Source organism: Sorex fumeus, unplaced genomic scaffold, assembly GCF_029834395.1.
Source record: "Sorex fumeus unplaced genomic scaffold, SorFum_2.1 ptg000013l, whole genome shotgun sequence".
In the NCBI taxonomy this organism is placed as follows: Eukaryota; Metazoa; Chordata; class Mammalia; order Eulipotyphla; family Soricidae; genus Sorex; species Sorex fumeus.
In genome coordinates, this window is record NW_026606070.1 from 11,702,339 (window position 1) to 11,723,196 (window position 20,858).

The 20,858-nt window shown below is 50.3% G+C and overlaps 1 protein-coding gene and 1 non-coding gene across 5 annotated transcripts in view; one reads left to right on the plus strand and one right to left on the minus strand.

Moving 5' to 3' along the window:
* The window catches only part of SHROOM3 (shroom family member 3), a 341,326-nt gene that overhangs the window by 15,972 nt on the left and 304,496 nt on the right, over positions 1–20,858 (minus strand). For all 4 annotated transcript variants that reach the window (XM_056111150.1, XM_056111152.1, XM_056111149.1 and 1 more), the window contains 2 exons: positions 11,608–14,476; positions 3,716–3,789 (listed from right to left, as the gene is read on the minus strand). In XM_056111150.1, coding sequence (XP_055967125.1) covers positions 3,716–3,789; positions 11,608–14,476 — 2,943 coding nt within the window. The remainder of the gene's footprint in view (positions 1–3,715; positions 3,790–11,607; positions 14,477–20,858) is intronic.
* LOC130020884 (U6 spliceosomal RNA) lies at positions 16,716–16,817 on the plus strand. The gene has a single exon (XR_008792076.1). It is a non-coding gene; the product is annotated as a U6 spliceosomal RNA (small nuclear RNA).

Below are 20,858 nucleotides of genomic sequence, written 5' to 3' on the forward strand. Positions count from 1 at the left end.
GGCTCTGCCGTGAGGGCGAGATACTCTCGGTAGCTTGCCGGGCTCTCCAAGAGGGGCGGAGGAATTGAACTTGGGTCGGCCATGTTAGCTGCTTGCAAGGCAAATGCCCTACCGCTGTGCTATCGCTCCAGCCCAGTCTCACTAATAAAATAAAATTTAAAAAAAGAGAGCTCTGGGAGGGGAGGGAGGGGAGGCGCCTCCTCCCTCAGGAAACCGTCTGGTTCCATCCCTGGCATAGAGTACCATGAGCGCTGTCTGGAGTGATCTCTGAGAGCCCCTGGTGTGGCCCCAAACAAAACAAAGGTAGCACTAAGGAGGGGGGTGGGTATTTTAACAGGGGCCTGAAAAACAGGTACCCCCCCCAAAAAAAAAATACTGACTAAACGAGCAGAGATGGCCTGTGGCAGATGTAAACACTGTCACCGAGAGGCCACCGAAACCCCCTCCCGGGAATCGGCAGCACTCCGTTACTGGGATTACTGGGATCTACAGGGAATAAAGGGGAAAACAAGGCAGGAGGCCATTGGCACTGCCTGCCTGTCAGGCCTGCATGATGCCAGGGGCTAGAGTAGCCCAGTGGATAGGGCTCTGGCCTTGCACAGGCAAGCCAGGTTCAAGCCCCAGCAACTCCTGTGTCTCCCAGGAGAAATCCTGGAGGAAGCCCTGAGCACCACTGGTGTGACCACAACAAAACCAAGCACTGTAGCACTGTCTTCCCGTTGTTCATCGATTTGCTCGAGTGGACCCAATAACATTGTGACACTTGTTATTGTGTTTGGCATATGGAATACGACATGGGGAACCTGCCAGGCTCTGCTGTGCGGGCGAGATACTCTCGGTAGCTTGCCGGGCTCTCCGAGAGGGGCAGAGGAATTGAACCCGGCTCAGCCGGGCTGGCTGCGTGCAAGGCAAACGCCCTACCGCTGTGCTATGGCTCCCATCCAACAAACCAAACAAAAAGCAAAAAGCAAAACCAAACCCCAGTCCTCCCCAAACTGAAGCGTGCCCTGACCTGGACGGGAATGGGATCCGCAGAGCACATGGCGCCGCTCACTTCACAGAGCCCTCGCGGGCCCAGCCTCAAAACAGCCAAGGGCCAGACCAGGACGGTGTCCAGCCAAGAACCAAGTCCGGGTCCTCCCCAGCTGCTACTCCTCAAGGCCATGACAGGGGCTAAGCACTGGCTCTCCCTTGGCAACGCCCCACCCGCTACGGCGTCCCCACCCAGATCCCTTTCAATCACAGCTGTTCTCTTCACCCAGCATTTCTCTGTCTCGAGGACTGGCCACTGGCTACTTCTGGGGATGAGCTGCACTCTCATGTCTTACTGGGACACTTTGGCACCCCTGTGCCAAATTCACCAAGGCCCTCTTTGTGAATTTCTGTGGAGCGATGCCTCCTAGGCCCCACTGCCTTTAGAGATTGCAGAACAGGATAATTTCTTCGTTTTTAACCTTTTGTTGTTGTTTCGGGGCCACACCACACCTTACACCAGGATCTGCTCAGAGGTCACTCCTAGCAGTACTCAGGGGACTATATGTGACGCCCGGGATGGAACCCAGGTTGGCTGTATGCCAGGTGCGTGCCTTAATTGTTGTATGAACTCTCTAACCGTAGCACATGATTTTGCTTGGGGCTACACCTGGTGATGCTCAGGTATCACTCTTGGCAGTGCTCAGGGGACCATATGGGATGCTGGGGATTGAACCCAGGTCAGCCACGCGCAAAGGCAGCGCCCTACCAACTGTACTATCTTTCCAGTGTCAGGAACTATTTTTAAACTTAAAGTCCTCTAATAGAACCCGAAAAAAATGGAAACTTGATGTGTTAATAACTTATTTGGGGAACTTCATTTACTTAACCCTGTATCTTGAGGCTTCTTAGGAGAGATATCACGAAAACATACAGTGTAATCGTGTAACTCTTAATTCTTTCAAGATCCAGGGCAGTAAACTTTGGTATGATGTTTTAAGTTTAAGTATGGTTTATAGGAACCATCACGGTCCTAAAAGGATCACGGTCCTCCCGTTGTTCATCGATTTGCTCGAGCGGGCCCAGTAACGTCTCTATCATGAGACTTTGTTGTTACTGTGTTTGGCATATCGAATACATCACGGGTAGCTTGCCAGGCTCTGCCGTGCGGGCGAGATACTCTCGGTAGCTTGCCGGGCTCTCCGAGAGGGGTGGAGGAATTGAACTCGCGTCAGCCATGTTGGCTGCATGCAAGGCAAACGCCCTACCCGCTGTGCTATCACTCCAGCCCATAGGAACCATATTTGAACTATATTTTTGAAGGTAATATTTGAGTGAGTTTGGTGGAAAATGCTTCTCCTTGGAGACTGTTTTGTTTTTCCAAGAACTAAGAATAAAGTCTCTTTTGTAATCGGGTGAGAGGCATGTGCCTGTTGAGAAGTAGCCAAGAATCCTAATATTCTAGAATGGAATTCGTGAACAATCGGCTTCACATCTTCCCCCTTCCCTGCATGGCTTCTGGTAAAAAGCGCCAAGCCGGGGCCAGAGAGAAAGCTCAATGGACGCCGTGCAATTTTTGCAGGCTGGTGACCCAAGTCTGATCTCCAACCCAACCCCACAACTAAAGCGACCGCTGAGGACAGAGCCAGGAGCAGCCAAGTACCACCAAACAAAAGTGTACAAAAAGCACCGAACATGTACCACGTTAAGATGTACCATTTTAACCCTTCCGTGTGTTCTTTTTAAGCTCATCTGCTCTGCTGTGAGAGGGCGACCCAGAGCTTCTCCCCCAGCTAATCTGCAATAGTATGACCCCAATAGCTTCTCTTTACCCCTTTCCCCAATAAAAGCACCATCTACTTTTCTTTCTTTCTTTCTTTTTTTTTTTCTGGCGACACCCGGAGGTACTCTGAGTTTACTCCTGACTGTGTACTCAGGGACCGCTCGGGAAGGGCAGGGGCAGTCTGAGGGAAGGGCGGTGGGGGGGAGTTGGGTGGGACGACCAAATGGGTTGCTGAGGATTGAACCCTAGTCAGCTGCGCGCACGGCAAGAGCCCTGTCCACTGGAAAATCTCTCCAGCCCCTATTTCTGTTTCTATGGATTTGATTATTTTAGATCCCTCATACATGTGTCCTTAGGGATGTAGTACTGTAGCACTGTAGCACTGTCCTCCCGTTGTTCATCGATTTGCTTGAGCGGGCCCAGTAACGTCTCCATTGTGAGACTTGTTGTTACTGTGTTTGGCATATCGAATACGTCATGGGGAGCTTGCCAGGCTTTGCCATGAGGGCAAGAGACTCTTGGTAGCTTGTTGGGCTCTCTTAGAGGGGCGGCTGGCTGCATGCAGTATTTGTGTGTGTGTGTGTGTGTGTGTGTGTGTGTGTGTGTGTGTTTACTTTTGAGCTTATACATTTAGCACAATGTCCTCAAGGTGCATCCACAGCATGGCACGTAATAGCATTTCCTTTCCTTTGAAAGACGGACTGATATACCGCTATGCATGTGTGCCGGCTTATTTCCCTTTTCCTCTATCAATGGGACGAATGGTTCGCTGCTTCTCTTCACTGGTGTGAACAGCAATGCTATGCACTTGGTCATGGAAATGCCTCTTCAAGACCCTGTTTTCCATCCTTCTGTCTGCAAACTCACAAGTGGGACCGTGGGTGAGATGCTATTTCTATTTTGAACGCTCCAAGGAAGTGCCACGCTGTTCTCCGCAACCGATGCACTGGGCACACGTACCTGGTTCTGTAGTCAGCCAAATGGCGCGGATCCTTCACAAAACCGAAGCCGTTGCTCTCCCCCAGCAGCATGTCCTTGGAACAGAAGCAAAGCACAAGGGTTTTACCAACAAACAAGCATTTGGATTCACCGAGAGGGTGGCAGGAAGCAGAATCAGTGTCTATTGGGACAGCTGCTAGCACCAGGCGCCGGGGCAGCGATCAGTCCTACACAGGGGCCCGTTTCCTCCTCACTCTTAGGAAGAACTTGGGCGCCGCTGCTTGCGGAGACAGGACCGCAGAGGCAACTGTCCCAAGGCCACTTGAGTTTCAGTCTGTCTCACAGGGTCGGTCTCCTACTAAGAGCATATTTCTAATTAACTTCTGATGACAGTTATCTTCAGGATTGACAATGTCTGCTCTACTGGAAATGTAACAATGAAACGTAATCATACAAAGGGGTAAGTAGACTGACAGATCAACTGAGCTGGGCATCAAACTCAGGGCCGCACACCAGAGATATGTACTCTACTCACCCAGTCACACCCCCTCAACACGCGCACGCATGCACACACGTGCGTGTACACACACACACAAACACACACACACACAGAGCAAAGCTTGTAAACAGTGATAGGAAAATATGAAAGACAAGGAAAGGATAGTTTATTGAACCTAGTCAGAAATCTCAACTGCATGGAGTTAAGAAGATATGAATCTGGTCTGTAATCAGGTTCAACCATATTTTCTCTGGGAAAACATCCATCCACATCAATCAGTAACGCTTGGTAGCCATTACTTATTTTGCTCTTGATAAGAGCCCGGCAAGCTACTGAAAGTATCTTGCCTGCACGGCAAAGCCTAGCAAGCTCCCCGTGACATATTCCATATGCCAAACACAGTAACAACAAATCTCACGATGGAGACGTTACTGGGCCCACTTGAGCAAATCGATGAAAACCGGGAGGACAATGCTAAGTGCTAAGAGTGTACATTGGTTTTATGAAAGGGATAAAGATCAGCATTTGATCACAGAAAATGCTGCCCAGATGAACAGATGCCCAGTGAATACAATGCCGCTGCTGTTGCTAATACATTTAAATTTTAATTACTGGGCAGAAGCGATAGTATGGGGGCAGGACGCTTGCCTTGTAAGCAGCAGCCGATCCAGGTAAGATCCCTGGCACCTCAAATCATGGTCCCTTGTGCCAACCACGAGTGATCCCTGTGCTCAGAGGCAGGAGTAAGCCCTGAGCACTACCAAGTATGGCCCCCAAACCAAAACAAGCCAGAAAACTCAATTACTTATGATGAGACAAGTTAAAAAAAAAAAAAACTAAGCCCATATATAAACCTTAAAGTTAACTTCAGCCACTTATTTCACCACCCGTTTTGTCAAGAGTGCTTTTCACCGCCTTTCTCATTTTTTCTTTAGTGAATGGCAAAGTTACTAATAAACACTGAAAGGAGCCACGGTAGTTGTGGGCCTAGAGAGGCAGCATACACATGATTATTAGTAGTAATTGCAGCTTTCCTCTATGGGGTATTTACTGTGTGCCAGACACTCTGTTAAGTACCTCAGAGTCCTCAAATTATGTGCCTGGAGTTGTGTTAGGCATCTCACGCATCCTCGTCTGTAATTTCTCCCCAGGTCCAGAGCTGAGGGAAGATAACTGCAGCTCACAGAGGTTAAATTTCTTTGTCCACAGTTAAATAAGTGCAAGAGCCAGGACCCAAACCAGGATCTCGGCAAAGCCTGAGATCTTTCTTTGGAATTTTAACAGGCTGAGTGGTGTGACTGGGGCTGGATGCAATTAAACTTCAATGCCTTGAGTAAAAGGAATTCCATGTGTTTTTGATTCGCTCAAATATCACTACAGGGAATGGGGATTCCTGCTCGCCATGAATCCTTATGGGTCCTTTTCAAGTCTCCCCCAACTCCATCCCTTCTGTGGGCATGAATGTGAAGCTTTGCCAATCATTAATTGGAACGGCCTTTTGGTCCTCTTAAGCTCCTAACCCAGTCGTGTTGAAATGTATTTTCCCATTCGATCATTTCCTTTGAATTACAGTATGAGCTGAAGTTTATATTTATGTGAGTGGCATCAAATGAAAGAAGTTAGACCAAGTAATAGACTATTGAGAAAACTCTAAACCCCCCGTCAGTAGAAATACTATTTGAATAGATGGGAAATGCCTTTGCAATTTAGTAAAAGCCCACAGAGGGAAAACTTCTGTTGCATTTATTTGCTTTAATTGACCACAGATTCATTTTCAAAGACTTTATTCTTTATAAACTAGCAAGAAGTATAAGGTACTTATTATGTCAATTTTGGAAAGAGCAGAGGTTAGGGGGGAAGTGCCAAATATACAGATATACCAACACTTTTTAAACGTCATTTGCTTTTGTTAATTATATCTAACTTTTGGCAACAGACTTAAAAATATTCCAGTTCTAATCTTCATTAGACACAGTACACTTAAAACAATAAGGTCTGCTAAATCTTGATAACCTATTCTCGTTTTGGGTTCCAAATGAGATATTGTAGTATCTCGTTCACCAATGAAATGCAAAGAACAACACTCATCTACTTTGGAGTGAGTTTTAAATGTCTGTTAAAATGAGTCAGGCATCCATTTGAAAAATGTGGAAATGTTCCTTCAATGTAAATAATAGAGGCTGGTGAGTGTTAAGGTGAAATAAATTCACTGGACGAACTTTTCAGATATAGGAGGTAATGTCTGCATCCCTCCAGTCCCCTCTGTTCTTAACTCAGAGAGGGAGCTTACTGCGATTTGAAGACTGGGGACAATAGGGAAACAAAAACCTCACTCCCACATCCACAGACAAATCTCTCATCTTTTCCTGAGCCTCAGGCCACTCATTTATAACAGACAACAATACCATTCACCTCTTTGTGGAGAAGGATACATTTTATGCATCTTAAACACTTAGCACAGTGATGGGCCTTTGGCACAATTAGCTGATGCCATCTGAGAAACATGACATATTGTACCTTGGAAACCAAGGCCTCTGAAAACACAGCAAGAACCAGAGGAGCCTCTAACTAAGCACTTGGAAAAATAAAAAATTCCCAACCAGGAATCTTATCTCTTCAAAAGGTTTCTCTTTATACTTTTTGTTGTACTTGAGATTTATGCAATGAATAGGTATAAATTTCTCTCTCAAGCAGGAGTGTTTCGGGATTTTTCTGCAGCTTTGCAGGACCCATCTACTTAAAAAAGGTTCAATTCCCAAGTGCCATAGAAAGTAGAAAAACTGATGTGCCGCCCTTCAGTCCACTACCTGCATCCACTTGGTCTGTGACTAGACCTTTCAAATCAGGAGGGGGGCTGGAGAGATAGCACAGCGGGTAGGGCGTTTGCCTTGCACGCGGCCGACCCCGGTTCGATTCCCAGAATGCCATATGGTCCCCTGAGCACCGCCAGGAGTAATTCCTGAGTGCAGAGCCAGGAATAACCCCTGTGCACGACCAGGTGTGACCCAAAAAGAAAAAAAAAAAACAAATCAGGAGGAATGAAAGCAGCAGTGATGAGTCTGCGAGTTTCAGAGGATGACAGTCAGGTCAGGATGCACCTGGCCCTTGAAGCATTTGAGCGGGCCCTGGGCTTCAAGAAAAGCCATGTTCCCTGGTCTTTCTCCCAGGCCCAAGAATGGCTCATCATTAATGAGAGGAAATGATTTTTCTTGTTAGAAAGACAAAAAAAAAAACCTGTCCTCTTTCCTGAACTTCTGAAAAGGAGCTGAATCAAAGCTCATAAAACCCTGCTCCATTTGCAGCTGGCTGACAGAACAGTAGCATCTGAGCCAGCAGAAGGAGACTCTGTATTTTTGGGTTACGTCAGGCAGATGGCCTGTACGTGTTCTGTACTGAATTTCTCACACAGTGGCTCTCTAAAGCTACAAGGGCAAAAATTTTCATTTAACACTTACACCAAAAGCTTAATGATAACAGTCAAGTTCTGGGACCTTATCCCAAAAAGCCAAACAAAAATGAAACATGAAACAAAGCCAGTATCGTTAATAATTCTGCGGGGACCTAGTGGGACATGGGACAAAGTTGCGGTTGCAGAGGGATCATCTCTCAGGGCAAGATTTTTTTTTTTCTTTTGCTTTCTGGGACACACCGGGCGATGCACAGGAGTTAATCCTGGTTCATGCACTCAGGAATTACTCCCAGTGGTGCTCAGGGTACCATATGGGATGCTGAGAATCGAACCTAGGTCAGCTGCGTGTAAGGCAAACGCCCTATCCGCTGTGCTATTTCTCCAGCCCCAGGCCAAGATGTTTTAAAGAATGCCTGCTCACTGTCTTCCTCAAAAAGTTTTTGAGATTTGTACTCTGAAATATTTGGATTTAGAGTCTCTCTCTTTTTTTTCTCTATAGCTGTTTTAGCTCTACTTTCCAGCTGAGCAAACTAAAGAAATACTACAGGAGAACAAGTAACAAATACAGCTATCCAAGTTCTTCAGTAACTACTGAAGAAAAAGCTAAAGGTAATTTGGTGTTCACTTAAGCATTTCTTACCTTCCTAGAACTCGGTGAGATAGGTGAAGAAAATATTTGGCAATTCAGTAAGCTACTGAAGCCCACCATGGAACTAGCTGAAAGCGCTGGTCACCTATAGATTTCGAGTGCTTTAGGTGATGGGAACTCTGCTCTGTTTTCTGAGGCAGAACGTCGAGGGAAGGCTGAAAGGGGAATACCTCTGGAGATGGTGTGCCTGGGGGCAGTGAGTGGGCTAATGTGGTGAGAAAGTTTCTGGGAGGGCTGCAGTGTTTTCTTTCATCAGGCTCGGTGTACGCGTGTTTCAGGGCAACGTGGCACACTTCTCAGGAGGCAAGAGCCAAAATCTTCTCTGAACTGTTTCAACTAGTGTCTGACAACATCCCTCCCCCCGCCCCCACACACACCCCAACACATACCCTCCTCCTCAGCCTGTTGTCAACATTCTTCCTGGAGAAGTTCCAAACTTACTTGGCCTACCGCCTCCTTTTCGGGCACAAAATTTGCTCAGAGCACGACCCCTGTGGCCCCTGAAATGTACCTTCTTTACGCAAACAAGCAGAAAATGTCCCCAGCTTTTTATTACCCACTTTAAGAAACACTGTTGGCAGGTCTGAATCCAGTCTCCTTATGAGAACCTTCCTTGGATCCCCCAGTTAGAATTAATCCCTTGCCCTCAATAGCCTATTATTGTATCACTGCTCCCAATGCATTCGTTAGTGTGCAATTTGCTTCAGCCATGCTCATGTGTGCTCAAGTGTGACCCCCAGAAGCGCCTGTGCCTTACTTTCCCTCTAGCTTCTCCCAACTCTGTAAGCAGAGTTTTCTATGCAAATGTGCACTACAAAAGCTGGCTGGACTATAGACTTCGCTGTCAGAAGTTCAGAACCCGACATGCAACAAGGATGGGTGTTCTCCCCTGCCAGCAACCATGGGAATGGATTCCTACGATCTGCTTAGGACGGGAGAGAAGCACAAGGCAGGCCAGTGATCAGCAGCAGAGGGAACTAAGAATTAGAGAAAATTAGATTCTTGGGAGCCAGTACCCAAGTTATATTTCTAGGTCTGCCTGATTTCCACTGGGAAGCACTTCAGACTCTGCGTAGTTTGGAGATACTAGAAAATCCCTTGATGTGTGATTTGAAAGTCTGTGTGAGTCTTCTACTTCAGCAGGATAGTGGACCAAAGGAGCTTAAACAGGACTTGGAAAGATATTTGTTTGATCACTATCAGTATCACTATCACCCTGTTGTTCATCGATTTGCTCGAGCGGGCACAAGTAACATCTCCTTTCATCCCTGTCATGTACTAGTATAGCCCGATGACAAAGTGGGGGCTCTTTCAGGGTCAGGGGAATGAGGCCCATCATTGTTACTGTTTTTGGCATATCGAGTACGCCACGGGTAGCTTGCCAGGCTCTGTCGTGTGGGTGGGATACTCCTGGTAGCTTGCTGGGCTCTCCGAGAGGGATGGAGACTTTTGGAGCAGCCTCTAATCACCTTTACAGGTGTTCCCAGTCAGGAATTTATGCGGGCAGGAGACTCTTGGTAGCCTGCTGGATTCTCTGGGAGTGAGAACTAGACAATAAGAGGCAGCTTGGTTTTATAGTCTCTGGATCTTGGCCGTTGATGGGATTACATGGCAGTTGGTGGGTGTAACTGTCTAGCTACTGGAAGATGGGGGATCTGGGTGGAGGATCTAAAACTCTACTGAATAGGTTCAATGCAAGGATGAATGCAATCATAAATAAAAAACATACTTAACTGAGGACCTGGAACTCAACAGTCAATTATGATCAAAGTCAATGCTTGAGCGGGCCCAGTAACGTCTCCATTTTGAGACTTGTTGTTACTGTGTTTGGCATATTGAATACATCACAGGTAGCTTGCCAGGCTTTGTCGTGTGGGCAAGATATTCTCAGTAGCTTGCTGGGCTCTCTGAGAGGGGCGGAAGAATTGAACCCGGCTCGGCCAGGCCGGACGTGTGCAAGGGAAACGCCATACCGCTGTGCTATAATTCTGGCTATTATGGAAATGCAAAAGTGCAACAGAAACAGGAGGACACAAAAACTAAAGTCTTTAAAATATTGACTTAGTGTCAATTCCATGACTTTAGAAAGAGCAAAATGAAAAAAATAAAAACCAAGACAATTCACTTCCTAAAACGAAGGTCTTTTACCTATTAGCTATTATATAATAGTTCTATAACTCACATATAGATATCTACATGCATATTTGTATAAGATATACATCATGCATATTTGTATATGATATACATCAGAGACCCACAGAACTATGCAGATATTGATTATCTCTCGCTAGAGTTAAAGCTATCTCTGTCAAGAGTATCAGCACTGGGCAGAGGCGCCTGAGAGGCAGTAGAACAGGTAGAGCGCTTGCCTTAGGGCAGCCGACCAGGTCTGATATTGGCACCTGGAGCCCTCCTCCCAGGAATGATCCCAGGCAGGAGTCAGCAGCCCTGGGCAACTCTGGATGTGAGCCCCAAACCAGAAACAACCCGGAACACAAGTGCTACTCTTCTGCATGTGAAAGGAAAACTGGGAGCCCAAGCGACAGTACAGCGACTAGGGCACTTGCTTGCAGGTAGCCAACTCAGGATCCTGGGTGTCACACACACAGACACACAGACATACAGACAACATACAGACACACATACACAAGGGAGCTCCATGAACGCTTACAGGGCTTGCACACATACTGGAGTGCTATGAAAGCTCCCGGGACCCAAGGGGGTGTCTGGGGGGGGGGGGGGCTTGCACGTACCTGGCTCTCACACACGTATGCACAGGCACACACATGGGAGCTCTGTGAAAGCTCTTGGGACCCCCGAGGAGGGGTTGTTTGGGGCCCGCATAGGGGCTGCACGTATCTGGGGGTAGGTGTCTGGGGCCCACATAGGGGCTGCACCGGTACCTGGCGCTCACACACATGCACACGGGAGCGCCATGAAAGCTCCTGGGACCCAAAAGGACATCTCGGGGCCTGCACAGGGGGGCTTGCAAGTACCTGGCGCTCACACACGCCCGAGCTCCGTGAAAGCTCCCGGGTCCCAAGGGGGCATTCCGGGCCCACGGGGGGTGGGGGTGGGGGAGGGGGAGGGCTTGCACGTACCTGGTGCGCGCGCACACACGCACGCGCACACACACACACACACACACACACACACACACGAGGTCCATGAAAGCTCCCGGGACCCCCCCCCCCAGGGGGGGGCGGTCTGGGGCCCGCTCCGGGACTGGACATACCTGGCGGTCACACACACACACACACACACACACACACATACACACACACGTGAAAGCTCCCGGGACCCCCGGGGGAGGGGAGGAGGGGGGTGTCTGGGGCCCGCGCCGGGGCTGCACATACCTGGCGCTTCTTCTCGGCGATGGGCGAGGAGCGGGAGCGCACGTGCACGGGCGCGGCCAGGGTGTCGGAGCGCTCCAGCAGGTCCTCGGCCGACATGGACTTGGCGGCGCGGCGCGCCCACGGGGCCGGCTCGGGGGCCCTCGGGTCGGGCCGGGGCGCGCCACCGCCGTGGGCCGGCAGGTCCCGCCGCCAGTCCCGCTGGAGGAGGACGCGGCCGCCCGCGAAGGAGCTGCTGCGGTCGCGGGGCCCGGGCTGGGGCTGCGGCTGGGGCTGGGGCGGCTCGCGGCGGGGCTCCCGCAGCAGCGAGCCGAGGCTGGCGGCGGGGGCCAGGCCGGGGCCGTCGAGGGGGGCGGCAGAGGGGCGCCGGCCGGTCTTGCGCTGGATGTAGTCGGCCAGCGCGCTCTGCTGCAGCTGCTTCAGCTCGGGCCCGGTCAGGCTCCGCGCGGGCCGGGCCGGGCCGTCGCGCTCGAACAGGCGGCGCCGGTCGGCCACGGAGCCGTCGGGGCCGCCGCCGCCTCCTCCTGCGCGCGGCCGCTCGGCATCGTCATCGGCGACGCCCACCTCGTTCATCCTCTCGGGCTCCGAGTACGAGCGCTTCTTCTGCTCGGCCGTCAGGCGCCGCCGGGGCCCCCTGCGCGCGGGGACCGGCCGCCCGGGGTCGTCGCCGTCGGCCCCCGGGGTCACGCTGTGACGCTCCCGCGGCGTGTGCGGGGATGCGACGGCCACCGGCGTTGGCACCACCGGCGCCGCCTCGGGGCTCCGCAGCCCCACGTGGGCCGACGCGGGCCGCGGCCGCCAGACGCGCGGGGTGGCGGTGGCGCTGGTGGCGTTGGGCGCACCAGGCTCCAGGTCGCGGCGGCGGAACGAGGTGGCGCCCAGCACGCGGCACTGCGCGTCCTTGATGCTGGCGCGGTAGTCGCGGCTGAAGGGCGCGTCGGGCGCGGGTGCGGCGTCGTCCTCCCCGCACAGCTGGAAGGTGCTCACGCTGCGCAGCAGGCGGCCCGTGGACCTCCGAGCCGGCTGCCAGGTGGCAGCGGCGGCGACGTCTTCGGTCCCCGGCGGCTCGGCTGCGGCTGCGACGTCGAGGTCGCGGTGCGGCCGGTACTGCGGGGCTCTCTGCGCGCCCTGCTCGCGCTGCTCGATCCGGGACACCTTCTCCAGCACCGAGCAGTGCGGCTGCCCCGCCTGGAAGCCCTGCAGGGCCGCTGCACCGGCCGAGCTCAGCTGCCTCCGGCCCGGCCCTGGTCCAGGCCCCGACGGCTCCTCGGAGCCCGGTTCCGAGCTCGGGAAGGCAGCCAAGGGCCCGGCTCTCCCCTCGGGCCGTGGGGAGGAGGAAACCGGCCCGTCCGGATGGCTCCGGAGCTCCGCGCCCGCCTTCCTGCCGGCCTCCCGGAGGAGCCCGTCTCCTGCCTCCGGGCAGCTCAGCCTCCGCAGGCTGTCGGGGATGTTCTGCAGCGAGGAGAAGGCCGGCCGGGCGGTGGCCCCGCCGAAGAAGTAGCCGGGCGGGCTCTGGGCTGGGCCTTCCCGCGCCGGCCTCCGCGGGGGATGGGCGTCGGGGTCCTCGGGGCCAGGCCCTTCCCAGGACTCGGCGGTGGCGGCTCTGGGCGGCCACTGGTCCTCTGCCAGCTGCCAGGCGGCGCCGGCGGGCGGGGACCGGAGGGCGTGGTAGCCTGAGTAGGGGCTGTGGCCGTGCGCCCTCCTCTCCCCGCGGGGCGCGCCTGGCCTCTCCGGGGAGACGGCGTCCTCCTCTTCCTCCTCCTTCTCGGGCACCGACGGGAAGTGGACTTTGTAAGGGGCGTATTTGGCCGCCGTCTCAGGCTTCCTCTCGTCGGGGGAGAGGGCATTGGGGTCCAGGGGCTGGTAAAAGGCAAAGCCGGGCCGGCCGGATCCGTTTTGGGTCCCACGCTCGTCCAGCATCCCCAGCTGGTCCCTCGGCGGGGCGGCGTACCCGCTCTCCTTGGCCAGCGCCGGGTAGAGCGTGCCGTTGGTGCTTCCCGACGGCTGGGGCACCTGCGCGAAGTGCGGCTCCGGGGACGGGACCGGGTAGACGCCCGTGGGCAGCAGCGGCTGGCCGGGCTGGGCCTTCTGTGCGTAGCCGTGCTTGGGCTGCACGGGCGGGCTGCTCTCCGGGCTCTTCTCCACCACCGTGTGCAGCTGCTCCTCCAGGAAGGCAGGTTTCAGGCCCGAAGAGTTGGCCTGAGGCCGGCAGAACCGTTTGTGCTCAAGGCTCGACCACGAGTTGGGCCGCTCCCGGTGTCGAAAGGCCGCGAAACTGTCACTCCGAGCTGGCGGGAGAGGGGCTCCCACTTTCGGGGGCAATGTGTCACTGGTCGCTTCCAAGGCGCCGCTGGGCGCCTGAGGTTGGCTCCAGGATGGGGGTATCACACCTTTGCTCCGAGGAGTGCCGCCGGGCCATTTGTCATAAGTCTGGCCTTCTGCGGTGGCCCGGGTCTCCCTGCCTTGGGTGAGCAGGGCCGAAGAGTTCACCTCGTACTCTGCAGAGACGCCCCTCCGGGGGTCGTACACCGTCTTGACATAGCGAACGTCTGCGTGCCGCATCCCTTCCAGGAGGCCGCCTCGAGCAGAAACGGTGTCCATGGAGCCTGACCGCTCCCGGCTGGCCATGCCAGGGGCCGGGTACTCGAGGATGCTGGAAGTGGTGGAGAAGGAGCTGTACGCCGAGTCCCTCTTGCTGTGGAGGCGGCTGAGCTGATCAATGCTGCTGGTCGACTTGGCCGGGGAGAGCAGATGGCAGGCGGGGTAACCCCCGCTGGGCTCCAGGCTCTCCATGCTCCCCTGTGAACTGCACCGGTCCGGGCTGTGCCTCAGATAGGCATGGTCGTAGCTGGAGAGGTCACTGGTGGAGGAGCTGGAAGAGGAAGACACACGACAGTCAGCCCCAGGAGCTGGATTTCAGCAGGCACGGGAACTAGTTTATAAATGCACCCATGGACAGAATTGTTTGGTCGGGGGAAGGATGGGTGAAGAGGGCCATATTTGGGCTTTGCTCAGCAGCCTCTGGATTGATTCATTGCCCAATACTCTAACCTATGTGCCTCCGCTTCATCGTCCAGGCTCGCAAGGAAGGAACGGGAACCAGAGCGGAAGTCACATGGTCTTTGGGCACAGGCAGCCCATGGAGGTGATCTGCTGTGTGCTGAAAAGGACATTGCTAGTGAGCCCCGGCATGACAGAGCTGGGGGAGGGACAGGAGAGAGGCAGAGGGAGATAAATTTTATGTCTCCAGGGGCTGTTTGTGGGATGACGGGGTGGGGAGCTTAGTAGGAGTCCAGGCATGTGAATGGGTGAGGGGGACTGTGTGTGTCCATGTGTACATTTTTAGCTAATAGCTTTCCTTTTTATGGAATTGAAGGCTACACCCTGGCAGTTTTCCTGGAATCTCGACTGAACTAGAGACATTTTGTTTGTGAAGAGAAATGCAAAATACAAAACTGAATGAGACAGAGAAAGTGAGTTGAATTGGAAGAAGTTAGTGAGAGAAGGAAAAGGAGGGAAGCTTTATCAAAGTCATTTTTTTTTAAATCGAATTCTGTTTTAGGCACCCTGGTTTACAAGACTGTTAATGGGAGGATTTCTCACATAAATCACTGTCACACCCCACCTTCCACCAAGATGTCTGATTCCTTCCACCACTTTTAAAAGACATAGATCAAACACTGTTGAAATTTATATTGAAAAATAATACTCCCTCTCTGCTTCCAGTAGTCAAAGAAATCCTAAGGGGAATACTTCAAACTGTACTATAAAGCTATAGTAAACAAAACAGTGTGGTACTAGAATAAGGACAGGCTCTCCGGCCAAATGAATAGAACTGAGAGTCCAGATACAGATCCTTAGTTATATGACAGTTAATCTCTGATAAATCTTTGATATGAAGTGAAACAAGGAAGGCCTCTTCAACAAATGGCGCTGGGAAAACTGGTCACATGCAAAATAAAGAAATAAACCCAGACCCCTTTTTAACATCATGCATAAAAGTTAAACCAAAATGGAATAAAGACCTTGATATCAGGAATTCATAAATTATAGAGGAAACCTAGGTAGAACTCTTCATGACACTGACTCTAGAGGCATCTGCAGTGATTCAAAGCTACTGGCCAAACAGAAGCAAAGATAAAACACATGGGACTACCTCAAATTAAGAAGCTTCTGCACCACAAAAGAAACAATGATGAGAATTTAAAAAACCACTCCACAGACTGGGAGAAAATATTTACCTACCCTCATCTGATAAAGGGTTTATTGGAGGTTTTACTCTCAGGAGCCTCTCACCCATGGATGACTTCCAGAAGCCCAGCAAAACCTGCCCGTACACTTCCCAGTGCTGGACCCTCTCATTTACAAGCCCCTTCAGGCAGTGTTTAGGGCTTCCCCCTCCACCCCCCACCCCCAAGGGGGAAGGACTTTCAATCCTGGCACGGTATTCCCCTTGAAAGTTGCCTCAAACCCAAGTACTTATAATGAGCTTTAATTATAAACTCAAAATATTTCACCAGGCTTGTGGGGGTGAGGTGGGGGAGGGCAGGCATAAAGGAAGGAATTAAGTGGTCAGAAAACCAAATAGAACAACAAAAAAAATCATTTAGGAGTCTCTATACAATTAATGTGACTCACTGTTCTCCAGAAACACAAAAACTGCTAAGAGTACATACCAATGATTTTTTTAAATTATTTTAAAAACGCATGCTTAAGCACTATTAAAATTCAGGGAACTATTATTACATTTTTACATTTCTGAGTTTGTAATGATGCTGTAATAATGTAATACATTGTGCTATGTAATATATGGCACAAAACTAGGAGGACCATGTCCTGAGTCAAAACTGATGCTGGGGGCAGGAGACATAGGACAGGGGTTCAGGTGCAGCCCTCTATGGCTGTTCCCAATTGGATCACTGGTACCATATGGTTCCCCTAAGCATAGGCAAGTGCTCTTCCAGAGGCCCTCAGTACCCTGCGGGTGGCCGGTGTGGCCCTGAAGACCCCTGAGCACTGTCAGATGGCCTGAATAACCCTCAGCTGCAGCAATACCACCTTCCACGGCCCTTGCACTGAGTCACTGGCGTGGTTGGTCAAGAATCACTAGGGTGTTGGCTTCGGCAGCACATACACTAAAATTGGAATGATACAGATTAGCATGGAGCTTGTGCAAGGCTGACATGCAAATTCTTGAAGTGTTCCATATTCCTTCTGGATAGGAGATGTGTGCTGAAAGGAGACAAAGCACCAAACAGGATGGCCTCTCAGTATTTGTATTGCAAACCATCATGTTCAAAAGCAGGGAGAGAAAGAAGGAAATTTCCATAAAGGCAGGGGGTGGGGTGGGGTGGGATGGCGGGAAGGATACTGGGGGCATTGGTGGTGGAAAATGTACACTGGTGGAGGGGTGGATGTTCGATCATAGTACAACTGAAACTCAATCATGAAAGCTTTGTAGCTATCCCACAGTGATTCAATAATAATAATAAATAATAATAGTAATACTACAAGAATCACTAGGGTGTTTGCCTTGTACACAGATGAGTTGGGTTTGATCCATGTCACTCTACCTGGACCCCAAACCCACCAGAAGTGATCTCTGAGTGTAAAATCAAGAGTAAACTCTGAGCACAACTGGGTGTGGCCCCAAAGCAAAAAAAAAAAAAAAAAAAAGAAAGAAAAGAAAATAGGAAAGAATCACTGGGAAGGGCTCCTGGGTCTCTTGAACATGTGGTAAACTCTGAAACAAACAACTGGGGCTAGAATTCAAGAAACAAAGGACTGGGTCCTCAGCATCTCACCTCAAGAAGATAATTTTTCTCGGAGAAATTCAGCTAACTAAGGGAAACATTTTGAGAGGGATGGATATAAATTCACAGTTATGCGCCACTCAAATTAGGGAAATCAGTTCTGGCACTCAGTGGCTTTGGCATATGCCTTGGCAGACTTGACTCTCCCTTCCCGATTCCTTGCTCAATGAAGAGACTGTCTACCAAACGCACATGACAGCTCAGTGAATGACGCGGCCATATGGCTTCCCTTTCTCTCCTCAAAGAGAAGATTCGTGCTAACACTTCAGGAGTGCGTAGAAGCAGTAGCCTTCAGAAGACACGTTACACTCACCAAGCACACGCAGTTGGCAGACAATCCTCCCCCCCACCTGCTAAGGATTTTAACAGTCTTTCGATGAGAGTGTAATACAAAATCAAAATGAAGAAACGGGTTCACTGCTGAGCGGGACAGAATGCCATCACTGAGAGAATCAAAATATAGATGGTGTCTGGAAATACGCCAGCATGGTATACATATCTCTCTAGCCTGCCAGGGAGAGTGGGCGTTGTCTTCTGGCTAAAGAAAATGACCTACAGTGGCGAGGGTGCATGCCTTGGTTCAATAGTAAGCCCTAACCACTATCAGGTATGGCTCTAAAATAAAACAAACAAAAAAGAAAATACAGAAAACAACTTCCTAAGCCTCGCTGCAACACACCACGTGTAGGCTGAGATGCTCCTTTCATCCTACTCAAAGAGGGCTCTGCCTTTAGAATTCCTGTTCTCCTGCTGAGAGCTCACTAGGACATATGCCACTGGGAGCCCTGACCATGAGCACCTCTAGAAAGGAGTCATTTGCATCACCGTTGCCATTCCTGCTCCCAAGGTGGGTAAGACAATCCAAATAAAGGCCTTCCATCCCAGCAGCCCTTCTAGCCCAGAGACAACCTTTACTGTCAAGAAGACTGCAACTTGAACGTGGCACATTTTGAACAAGTGGTCTGAGCAACCTCATTTTCTATGGCTCTTTCTGCTCACTGAACTCCAGCAATGGCGTCCTTCCCTGAACTCATGAATACAACTCATGAGACGTATTCTCGTGGCAGGGGTTCAGGGCCTCTGTACTAGAAGAATGATCTTGATGCCTTTTATTCATCTCTTCTTCAGGGAAGTTGTCCTCTTTATTTGACATACCTCTTCTCTTCTTACTATTACTCTGCTTTATTTTCTTACCACTGCACTTACCACTATTCGGCTTTTTATCACATAGTATTGGTTAATGGAAGGAGCCTTCAATTGCATCTACAATGTTTGAGATCTGAAGCAAATATGGCAATGCCTTTGTTAATTCGGTAGCAGACCCACACAGTCATTACTCTCTGTTGTGAGTCTGAAAGTATAAAACATAGCAAAGAACACAAAACAAGTGTACGGAAATATTTCCTAAAGTGTGCTCACAGAAATGCCTTGAATGAGAAAATCATGGTCATGGTCCTCCCGTTGTTCATCGATTTGCTTGAGTGGGCCCAGTAACCTCTCCATTGTGAGACTTGTTGTTACTGTGTTTGGCATATTGAGAAAATATGTTTGGAAAATACTAGATGTAATAAGTTAAATGATTTCATTTACTGTAAGATTTTTGAGTATTTAATAAAACAACAATCATCACGAGATGATTAAAGCATCATGTAATGTTTTAAAAGAAAAAGATACTACGTAGTATTTTTAAACTAACTATAATCTACAAATACTTTTCCACAGAGCATCCAACAGATGTTTATTCCATGGAACATATCTTGAGAAACACATTATAGAGTGCTTTTTTTTTTTTTTAATGTCTTGATCATTACTGAATCTGGAGCTCCAGTAGAAATCGCCCTCTGAGACATAGTGGGTCCTCAGTACATACTTGCTGGCTAAATAAATCAATGACTACATTAGTATTTTGACCCTAGTGTCTCAGACTCTTAGGAGAGGCTGAAGTACATGAATTTTGAATATTTACTATGTTTTAACTTACATGCTTTAGGATCATTATATGAGATTTCCATAGGAAAACAAACAAGACAGTGACAAGAGCCCGACAGAGAGAGCCGAAAGATGGGCCTGGAACAAAGTACGGCAAGGTAGGGTGCTTGCCTTTGCAGACGGCCAACTGGGTTCTATCCCTGGTACCCCATATAGTCCCCCGAGCTCCACGGGGAGTGATCCCTCAGTGCAGAACCAGGAGTGAGCCCTGAGCACTGCTGGGTATGGCCCCAAAACAAACACAAACACACAAAAAGCAGTTGAAAGCAATTTTCAGTGAAATTCTGCATCTAAGTCAGCTAGGGAACACTTAAATGACACAGAGTCTCTCTTGACTTGCCTCACCTCCCTGCAGAGCCCTCCTTCTGCTTAATGAGAAATAGACCCACAGACTGGGACTCAGATGGGGTTTCGGGAACTAAAGAGAGACAGTGGGGGATGTGGGCCAACTGACTGGGCACACGAGACCACCACTAGATGCCACTGTACTCCGAGGGACTGTTTGCACAGGAGTGAAGTCGGAAGGGAGGCACGGAACAGAGCACTGGAGGATTTGCACCGGTAGAAGAAAATCCAGATGTGTGTGCTGCAGTAATCTGAACTCTCCTTTCTTCCTCTGTGCCCCTGCGCGGGGTTCTAGGGAGACAGTGTCCAGGGGAAGCCTGGTAATGCTTGAATGGAAGGGAAGAGAGGCAGTGGCGGTGAGGAACTGAATTTTTCTGGTCCCAACCCTCTCTCCTGAGCCTTCTGAAGTTCAGCAGGGCCACTGAGATGCACTGATTCTAAGTACAAATGCAGAGGTCTCATTTCTAATTCAGGGCAAGCACAGTATTAGGTTTTCCGTATGACTTCAGATTTAGGGCCTCCTAAGAAGGTTACAAAAACTCTGAAGGAACCCTACTTTTGGGGCACTTGTGTCTTCTAAGGGTGTGCTGAATTATGGCATTAACTTTGAGGTTCATTACCAGGTTTCACTGTGGCTCTGAGAGGTGTTTAGACTAATTTTCATAATGAGTGGTCAGAATTATTGAGTGCTTCCTATAGTTCATGAATTACCCTAAATGCTTGACATGGCATTTTGTTCAATCCTCTGACCCAGTGATTATTCATTTCATTTTATAGATAAGCAAATCAAAGAGGCTAAATGATTTGCTCAAGTTTCTTTTTTCTTTTTGGGTCACACCTGGAGATGCACAGGTGTTACTTCTCAATCTGCACTCAGGAATCACTCCTGGCGGTGCTCATGGGACCATGTGGAATGCTGGGAATCAAACCTGGGTTGGCAGCGTGCAAGGCAAACGCCCTACCCGCTGTGCTATCGCTCTAGCCCCGATTTGCTCAAGTTTAACACGTGAAGTTGAGATTTCAAGTTGGGCCTCTTTAGAGGTCGAGTACCTTAGCATTCTGCCATTTCGCCTTCACACTGTTAGAATGTCCAGCCCAGACTCTTAA